This window comes from Anser anser (genome assembly GCF_964211835.1).
Source record: "Anser anser genome assembly, chromosome: 16".
Taxonomy (NCBI): domain Eukaryota; kingdom Metazoa; phylum Chordata; class Aves; order Anseriformes; family Anatidae; genus Anser; species Anser anser.
The window spans coordinates 8,322,859-8,332,780 of record NC_139737.1 but is presented as its reverse complement, the minus strand read 5'-3'; the positions used below and the strand labels follow the sequence as shown (position 1 = coordinate 8,332,780).

The following is a 9,922-nucleotide window of genomic DNA, read 5'->3' as shown; positions in this document are numbered from 1 at the left end:
CAAATAAAACAGACAAACAAGCAAACACTTTCCCAGGGAGGCCAGACTGGGGTCTTTCCACCATGTCTTGTAACTTTCTCATGCACAAGCCAATTTTTGTCTCCTCTAATGTTTCACCTGTTTCATTTTCTATGAGGTCATCCTCCCGTTCATTTATTTCAGTAAACTCCTCCATTTTTTGCAGATACCTCCTTTTACAACACCAGTCCAAGTTGTCTTCCTCAATTCCCCAGTAGAGCAGCTCCTCTTGGAAAGACAACGCACACATCTCCCGCAGGAGCCGAAGTTTTCCAACCCGCAAAAAGGTCAGGATTGTCCTGAATGCTCCTGGGTTGCGGTCGAAAAAGAATTCATTACATGTCACATCGTAATCATCACAGATGTTTAGAATGTCATCAAAATTGTTGCAGAATTTTAGTTGTCCCAAACGTGTCAATGGGAATTCATCAAGCGTGGTCCATGGGAGCAAATACTTAATGCCCCCTACGTTTATAATAATATGATGCTTCCGATCATCGGGGTGAAACCCTTTCAGGAGATCCTCTTCAGGGTGAATTAGCTTGGCTCTTTGGTAAAAGACTCCCTTAAGGGTTTCTGTTTCTGGAAAGAATGTGTGGTTGAAGGAAGTATCTGAAGCACAGCTCAGGGCACTATAGTCATAATCAGAATTTTCTCCAGGTAGAAGAGTCATCTTGGAAGATAACTTCACATCACTTTGCTACTTCTGCAAGTGTCTTCTGGAACGAAAAACAGATATATGGGTTTAGTGAGTGAGGCGTTGTTTTCGAGTTTGGAACAAATGTAGTGACTGAAGCTCAGAAACGTTTATGGTTGATAAAATAATTGGAAAGAAATCAGCAGTGGCTGAGTATGGTCAGAAAAGCTTTCTGGTGAGGCTCTTTTTGCCCAGTCAGGTAGAACTGACTCTATTTACTGACACTGGCGAACTTTTGTCTCAAGTGCTGAGGTCTCAGTTCCCAGTGGGTACAGAGGGAAACCAGGAATAATTCCTGCATGTGGCAGGATATTCCAGCTTCAGAAAGGAAGTGTCAAACTTATGATAGTATCATGTAGGAACACAGAATTCAAGTGTATTTTTTAGAAAAGGAAATTATGTCTTTTTTGTTTAACAATTACATGTTAAAATCTTTATTATTTTAGTTCCCATTAAGTATATAGAAAAAATCAGAAGTCAATTATGCTGTAATTAAGTAAATACTTCTGAAAAACAGTATCAGACTAATTTCTAAAAGGCCCTATGGAAACAATTTTGGAAAAAACACTTTATTGACAATCACATAAAATCTTTGTATAGAGTTTACACATTCAATGACATGGCAACTCCCCTTTTACAGTCTCATTTACGAAAGACTGTTAAGAAATACTTGGTTTCTACACAAAAATTGGAATATTATTTCAATTACAATTGACACCCTATACACAGCAATAGGTCTTTGTTCTAACATTGAATAGTAGCTGAGAACCAAGGTGACTACCTTCAGCTGTGATTCTAAGAAACCAAAAAATTCTTAAGATGACTTTGAAAATCAGATTCAAATTCTGCTCACACAAAACTAGTATGAAGTTGGTGGAATGCACGGACCACAAAGTTCAAATCGGTATAAAAAAACAGGTACTGGAAATGTTAAAAGGTTTTGCCTCCCTAATTCACTGCAATTTAAAAGTCAGTCTGAAAGTCTGCTCTTGCTCAGGAGAATTGTACAGTACTGCTTCTAGGTCTTCCATCCCCACAGTCAGCTACAGCTTAATGCACAATGTTTAATCCTTAAGCACAGAACTGTTGTTTTCAGAAGCTGGGGTTTGTAAACCACATCAGTAACATTACATACCTGTTATAGAAGAAAAAAAACAAACGTGAATACACTACAGCTGCACTTCAGTTTAAGAGCAACAGGCTTTCTTTGCTGCATGGGGGCTTAAAATAATATTTTCAATAAAATACTGTCTCAGTCCTGCTCCCAAACTTCCCAAAATTACTCTAAATGAAGCAGTACCTTACATACTCTTACAAACAGCTGAGCTTTGGATGGAGTGATATTTTTTGATTTTTTAATGTGTATACTCTTTAGTACAAAAAGAAATCATTCATTTACTTACCTTTAGGGCCTGTGGTAGGACTGTGGAAAAAGAAAGCCTACAGGAATATACAAGAATGGACAAGGCGTGATCCAGACCTTTCAAGAGCTGTGGTACCATTTTCTGGCCCTTTTGGCAGAGGTAAGCTTTGTCATCTTGCTCCTATCCCAAAGTGGGATCTCTATTGCTAGTGATTTGAGAGCGGCTGTTTCGAGGGTTAACCCATTCTCTGCTAAAATCTTAACTATGTTCAGCTTTCAGTACCTTATCACTACATACTTGCTTGTATTGCTGAGTGGCTCTGTCTTTCCTCCAGAATTATGACTCTTGGGAATCCCCATGGCAGGCAATGGGCAATTCTAAAACTTCCAAAGGAGTTTTAGAAAAGGAGGATGTAATAAACTCAAGTAAACTTCTAGTTGATTTCAGTTTGTGTCTTGTCTCAAAAAAGACTAAGTGAAGGCGTACTGATCTGCAAGTCCTGTTTTCTGAAAGAACATTAACACAAAATGTAATCATACTAAAGAGTCACTGTCTAGAGAACTCCAGCCAACACTGGGATTATCAGCGGAGCATCACGACAAACAGTGGCACTCTGCCACTGCCCACTGCTAAAGCTGCAGGGCTCAGATAAATGAATGGATCTGAGGAGAATGACAGCTGGCTCACATAGTGCTAGCTGGAGCATGTTGAACAGTGCAAGTAAGGAGCAGTTGAGCTTGTAATTACCCTAACTTACAGTCCCATCCCATGAAGCACTCCTTGTGACCTAAGAGCTGGTCTTCTATTAAAGCATGCCCATCTGCAGAAATACTGCCACTGTGAGCTCAAGCTGTAGGCGGGAAAACGGGGCTACCTGAGGCATGGTTATGTAGGACCCTTCTCCTTAAGAGTAACTGTTTTTTTCTTTAGAAACAAGTTTTTTCCCGTCTGCCTCAACTATGTCTAAGGCTGGGCTTGCCTAAAGAGAATAAAGATTATGATTAATGGAAGACTGTGGAAAAATGGGAGCTAAGTTAACCGCTTTCCCTTCTGTAATACCAGATGATGTTGGTTAGCAACAATTTATCCTTTGAATCTCAGCCAGGAAAAATGAGGAGGCAGCTCATCTCTGTGACTGGTTTGATCTCCCACCACATCCATTGTTGACACAATGGAAAGAAATGGGGAGAGGGAAATGTAAATGTTCGTGTGTCAGACACACGCTGTAACCCTGAGGCATCAACTGTGAAACAACAGAGCAAAGAAAAAATAATTTCTTTCTTCACTTCCAGCTTCTCGACCTGTGCGAGACAATAAATTGGACAAATTAATCCCCTGTGTAACACACAGTGACTGCAGTTATAAAAGGTGGTTCCTTCTATTTCCATAACCAGAACTGGCAAGCCCACAGATTCCACGTAGGCAGCTTTGGTATTTCATGCTGTACATGTGTTATTTACGTGATTTTTTACCTCCGATACACAAAGCTTAATATCTAAGAGGGAAGAATAGGAGAAAATAAGGGACAATAGAAAAGATGGTCTGAATTGAAGGAAAAGAGAAAGGTGAAAAATAAAGCCATGCGCTTCTTTGCATGTTTCTTCATTGGAAGGCACCTCTACAGAATGATGATCAGCACTACTTTAAGAAGGGAGCTATCTGAAGAATAGAAAGGGTTTTTTTGTTAGTGAGCTTGCAAAAAGAGCAACCTACTTTACTCGTGCATTGCAGGCTGATGACATTGGGCATAGGTGTAAGAAATGCATTGAGGAGTGCGTTACTGGAATATAAATATAAAATATAAAGTCAGAAAAACACATTAGCCTACAGCAACCATTTTCACAACAATTAAACAAGATGAACTTCAAGGATGTAGTATAACAGTAAAATCCTCCTTCAGATAAAACTGCTCTGGTTAAGTAGGGCCCAGTGATAAAATCCCTCCACATCTGAGAGAGCATTCTGCCCATCGAATGCTTAGGAGTTTGTGGAGTCCAGTTCTTTCCAGCTCCTTTGCTCATCATGTGTGCTTGTTTTTGATAAATCACTTCTCTCTGAGCTTCTTTACTTTTGTTTGTAAGCTTACCAGGGCAAGAACTGACTCTAACCACATTATACAGTCCTGGTCGTAGTTCTGGCTTCTAGAAACCATGGTAATACAGAATAACTGTCCCATAGCAAGAGCTCTTGGTGACTCTAAATGGTGTGTTGTGCATGTCAATCAAGATGTAACATCTTTTCAAAAATCTCTCTTGCACAAGATGATATTCTGATCCATTATGTCTGGTGAAGAAATTGAATTAGAAATCTGTACTGCCCTTACTTTCAGCACAAATTCAGGAAGGGTGCCAGACTCCTAGACAATGGGGAAAGAATTATTAAAGATGCCCTTCTGAGGTAAAGAAATAAAAATCCAAAGTAACATGCTAAAATTCCACTCCAAGTTCTGTTCTCCCCCCTCCAGCATCCTCTGCAGTATTTTGAATTCTGCAGTGCATCTCTGATGTAATCAAAGCTCCTGCAAGGAGTCCTGATACTGCTCTGTGATGCAGACAATTCAAAGTTGTGCCTGGGTGATAACAAGCATGAAAGGAAGATGCGTAACTCCCCCCTGGACTCTTCTATCAATTCCAGTGCCTGGAAGTGATCTCTGCTGCCTTTTTCCATTTGGAAATTTAGCAAAAAAAAGTTTCAGTGCAGGGTGAATGTGAATACAGTGACTTGTCTGAAAGGATTCTGTAAGAAACGGTCTTGCAGTTTAGTGATCCTCCATGCTTTATAGTTTCCTTAGTTAAAATAGGCAGTGTTAAATGCAGCTCTCTTCTGACACTTGATTTCCATCCTGTATTGCCACTGTCAGAGTCCCCCCTGCAATACTTCAAGCTATACTCATACGGTTCTCTAGGTAGTAACAACAAATCTCAAACTTCAGCTCTGCTTGCAAAGTGAACCTCCAGCCAAATCGAAGTAAAACTTACAGAGGTCAATGTATAGCATAAACCAAAATCATCCTGAAAAACACAGAATCTCAAAAAAAAAAAAAAATCACATCTGCATACTGCTCTCCTGGATCTGCTCAGTGTTACGCTCTAGGGCATCTTTTGACATCCTACAAACTGAATGATGACAAACATGTTACCCGGTGTTTTGTTTTATACAGCTGAGCCTTATTCTGCCGATAACATTCAGAAGTGAAATAACTTTGCTAGATAACTTACATCCCCAGGAGAATGGTCTGAAATAGATTATAGCTAATAACTACGGTAGTTTGCTTGCACTGAAATATATTTGTTAAGCAATTTTAGCAAGTCACATTGAAAACAGTCTTTTAAACATCTTGCTATAAAGTAAAGGATTTGTCATGTATTTGCATATATCCCTATTTTGCCGCTGAAATGAAGGTAGTCATTGAGCAGATATTTTACGAATGCTTTCTCTGCCCCCCCAAATCTTTTCCAACGGAAAAAAAAAAATCTGCCAGAAATACAATGTTTATCAAGACCAGTTAACTTTACCTATTAGCTGCCACGACCGCAAGTCACTAAATAGCTCGGTAGCAAAGACATCTCAAGTATTTCAGAAATAACTCTGCAAGAGACCTTCAGATTAGCCCAAGACGAGGAAATTTCAGCCGGCAGCCTCCGTACCGAGCCGTGCAGGCACCGGGCTCGGCGAGAGCGAGCGGGAGCCGCGGAGGGGCTCTCGGAGCACCACCAACCCAGCGTGGAGGACGAGGCAGCTCCTCCAGCCGGCAGGAAGGCGGGGAGCAGCCGGGAAGGTCCCTGCCGGTAGCCGAGCGCCTCCCGCTGCGGGGAGCGGAGGCAGCCCGCTCCCTCTCCCAGCCCTGCCGCAGGAGCCGACCTGTTGCTGCAACCCCTGCGCGGGCCCGCGAGACCCCCGGGGGGGGGGAGCCCCGGGGCAGCCCCCCCCGTGCCGTGCCGTGCCGTGCCGGGCTCTGCCTTCCGGTGCCCCCAGCCCCGGCGGAAAAGTTCCCCGCAAACTTGCCTGCCGCTCGCCGCCGGTGCCGGGCGGCGGGGGGCGGCCCCGCGGCATGGGGGCGGCCGCAGCCCCGGGTCCCGCTCCCCAGGTCCCTGCTCCCCGGGCCGGAGCCGGAGCCGGAGGCGGAGACGGCGCGGGCCCCGGTGCCGAGCGCTCCGCATGGCGCGGCGGGCGGGGAGGCGGCCGGCGGCTCCCCCGCGCAAAAGCCGCGCAAAAGGCGCGCAGAGCCCGCCCCGCGGGGGCGCGCCCGAGCTGGCGGCGGGGCCGGGGCAGGAGGGGCTCGCCGGCACCTCCCGCCGACGGAGCCGCTTCTCCGCGGGGCGAGGGGCTCGCCGGGCAAGGGGGCAGCCCGCTGGGGTCGCGCTTGGCACCGGGGGGGCGGCGGCAGGGCCGCGCCGGGCTCGCTGTGCGGGTGGAGGACGGACGAACGGACGGACGGACAGACGGACGGACGGGTGCTGCCCCGCTGTCACCCCCGGTGGGGTGCTGGAAGCAGGGTGCTGCCCACCGGTGGCACCCCTTAATAAACTTGTGGTGCTCTTCCCACCTGGCTCTGTGGGTGTCCCCGAGGAAGCGTGCAAGGCGCGCACACACACACACACACACACACACGGCCCCCCCCTCCAGAGGGATGGCTCCAGGAAAGCCGAAATCCTGCTCCATCCCCTCGGCACCGCCGCGGGGTGCAGGGGTTACCACATCGCAGCCCTCGCACAGCTCAGGGGAGCGCTCCCTGTGCCCGCTCTGCACGGGAATTCGCGGGACAGCCGGGTGGGAGCTACTCGGAGCGGGGTCCGTCTCCGAATTTAAGCGGGGAATTAAATCCGGGTGGCGGGGTTAAGGAGCCGGCAGCGTCTTCAGCTCTGCCACGGGCTCGTTCGTGGGCAAACCACTCCCACCCCACGTGCGCTGGCTCCCGGTGGGCGCAGAGCTGCTGCGCTCCTGCTCCTCGGCTGGCCTTACCTGCCCGGGCAGGGCGCCTGGAGGGAGGGCAGCTCCTGCGGGTGGGCTCCGGCACCTCGGGGCGGGACGGGGAGAGGCACCTCGAGCTGCGTGGGACAGGGGCTGTCTCCTGTTCTGAGCATTATGCACTGGCACCAAGAGCAGAGGGGGGGGGTCTCATTTCAAGTGAGGTCCTTTGTTGCTATGGTAATACAAATTGAAAACCTATACTATAGTAATTTTAGGAAAATCTCTCTCTTTTTTTTTTCTAAATTAAATTGGACTGTGCTTCAGAATTGTGTGGGCATACTGAAATAGTCATGCTTGTATTCTTCAACCGGAGTTGTTAAACAGCACTTCTAGAGGGTTGTCATCGGCTGTGGCTGAGAGCAACTTGCTGCTTTTTTCCTGATGTCGCATACAATTTTTATTTGATTTTGAAAAGTTTTCTTAGGATGGCTCTCAGCCTTTAACACTAGAAGGGAGGTAACTGGTTTTACTGACCACAGTGAGATGTATGAAGAGTTTTGCCCTTTTTGTATTCTATAACAGTCCTGTTAGTGAAAACCTGTATTTTAAAAGCCTTTATTGATGATTGGTGTCAAAAAGGAAGGACACACAAATAGGATCTCCCAGGGAATTTTCTGGGATCATTTTTCGCTGGTATTTTCTGTGATAACTTGGGCGATGGAATGGATTGTACTTTTATAACACTTGCAGTGATTCCAGTCACGGCGTACAAGACTGGGTTTTAAAATGACCCTGAGATATTGAAGACCCAGTCTAAATTCAGCATGATAAAATTCTAGCAGAAGAAGTATGAAGTACGCCACTTAGGAAGGAATATCACACGTCAAATGAGGACTGTCTCGTTAGGAGAAAATACTGCAGGAGAGAGCCTTGGGATTGTGGTGGGTCATGGACTGTGCAGTGCTGCAAAATAGTTGTGCTGTTCTGAGCTCTAGTAGCAGGAGGATCGTATGTAAGACATTGGAGGGTGTTATTTCTGTTCTGTTTAGCAACAGGCAGACTTGGCTGAAGCACGCTATCCAGTTTCAAGCGTTACACGCACTTTTAAAGAAAGATGTGGGCAAACAAGACAGGAGAATAGCAACCAGTACTGCAGGAGGCTTAGGAAATGTAAGCTATGAGGAGCGATGGAATTTGATTGTTTGATCTGGAAAAGAAAACACAATGTAAGGACATGGCAACAGTCTCCAGATGTATAAACACATTTGTAAAGATGACAGTAATCAGTTGTTCTGTGACCACCAATGGTAGGATAAAAAGCAACTTCCTCAAGTGCAATTAGGGAGGTTACTTAAAATACCAAGGGGAAGGAAAAAAAGAGAGAGAAAGAAAACTGCTACTGTGTGAGCAGCCGGAATCTCAGGAGGTTTAAAAAGAAGATTTAAAGAAGATTTGTTTTAAAAAAGGTTGGATAAACATCTATCAGGACTGGCTGTAGCACGGATGACCATTCCTCAGAGCAGAGAAGAGTTTCAGTGATCTCCCGAGCGTTTACCAGCCCATGTTTCTAGGATTTCTGATTGTCAAACAAGCTACACCTATCTATTCAGAGAGAGGCACAATAGCATGGCACAGAAGGAGAACTCATTACACATCCCACATATGATTAATGCAGCACTTTTAAATTAGTCACCCCGGACTATGCTATTTGCATCAGTGTCTCTTTAACATCTGGAGACCGGAGCAGCTAGTGAGTGGAGCTAGCCATTCCAAGTAAGCAGTTTTCAAATCCACTTTTGAACAATAATGGTTGAAAATTGTTACTGCTTGATGACCAGTGCAAATTTAAGCATCTTGGAACTCACTTGGTACTTACTGTAAAAATCACCACTTCATTTTTGGATGCTGGTGGAGTCAGGTGAGGTCAAGAACTTCATTGAGAGCCTGACTTTTTGAAATGAGAAATAAAAGGCAGATGTGAGATCACTAACTGCAGGCAATCCTAAATCTGTTCTGGCAAATGGAGATCTTTACTCTTCAGGCATGCCTGGCCTGCATCTTTCATGAACATGGAGTTTATGTGGAAAACAAAAGTTTTACATGCCCTTGAAGATAACAAGTAGTGCGCTAGCAGTTCATCTGCAGTGATAAGCTGACTTCAGCACAAACTGGCTGAGGATTCCCAGAGTAAATCTACTACTTTCTGCTCCTTAAGGAATTAGCATTGCCACAGAGTAAAAAATTAATCCCACTTCCATTACTTTTTGCAGCTTACGGCTGCTTTTCCTCTGTTCCTTTGATTGTTGACATTGAAATCCCTTTCTGTCGTTTCTCTGGCTTTCGCAGATAATTCCAGCATCATTCTGCAGTCAGGAGCAGTGCTGCCAGCAAAACAAAGTATTTCAACTTTACAGCACCTTTCACCTCTAACTTTCCAAACAAAGCAGGAGGGTAAATTAATTTCTTGTAAAACAGAACGTAAATTTCTATGCAGCTGAAAGGTGAGGATTTTCAAAATGAAGCTACAGAGCAAGAATTGTTCACAGAACTTATCCAGTAGAAAATTTCAACTAATGGATACATTACAAAAATGCCGTCTGTTTGAGGAAGACTCTCTAAGCAGAGATAGAAGCAAAAATAATTGAATAAATTATGGTTGAAAAATTATTCACCTGCTTTTAGAAAACTTAATATTTTTGTCTTTTGAGGATTCTATGTAATATATATGCAAAATGTTAAGCTGAAGGTGGATAGCACAGACTGCTCTTGCAGAGAGGTTCAAAGAGGTCTGAAAAAATAGTGTATCAAAAACCACCATACATTTTGCCATGTATCAGTGGTGTTCTCACACAGAACATGGGAATTCCTTCAAGAATAAGGAAATCTATTCCTTTATTTCTGTTTATACCCAGATGCATTTGTATCTTGATTT

The 9,922-nt window shown here is 44.7% G+C and overlaps 1 protein-coding gene and 1 long non-coding RNA gene across 3 annotated transcripts in view; one reads left to right on the top strand and one right to left on the bottom strand.

The window, feature by feature from the left end:
- Positions 1 to 2,118, bottom strand: part of KCNG1 (potassium voltage-gated channel modifier subfamily G member 1) — an 8,339-nt gene extending 6,221 nt beyond the window's left edge. Inside the window, exon 1 of the mRNA XM_083801435.1 lies at positions 1 to 2,118. This exon is cut by the window's left edge and continues 24 nt beyond it. Within this exon, the coding sequence (XP_083657561.1) occupies positions 1 to 691 (691 nt within the window). The 5' untranslated portion in view covers positions 692 to 2,118.
- The window catches only part of LOC310882533, a 43,812-nt gene extending 37,734 nt beyond the window's left edge, over positions 1 to 6,078 (top strand). For both annotated transcript variants that reach the window (XR_014573003.1, XR_014573004.1), the window contains 2 exons: positions 185 to 305; positions 2,125 to 6,078. This is a non-coding gene — a long non-coding RNA (uncharacterized lncRNA). The remainder of the gene's footprint in view (positions 1 to 184; positions 306 to 2,124) is intronic.
- The last annotated feature ends 3,844 nt before the right edge of the window (positions 6,079 to 9,922 follow it).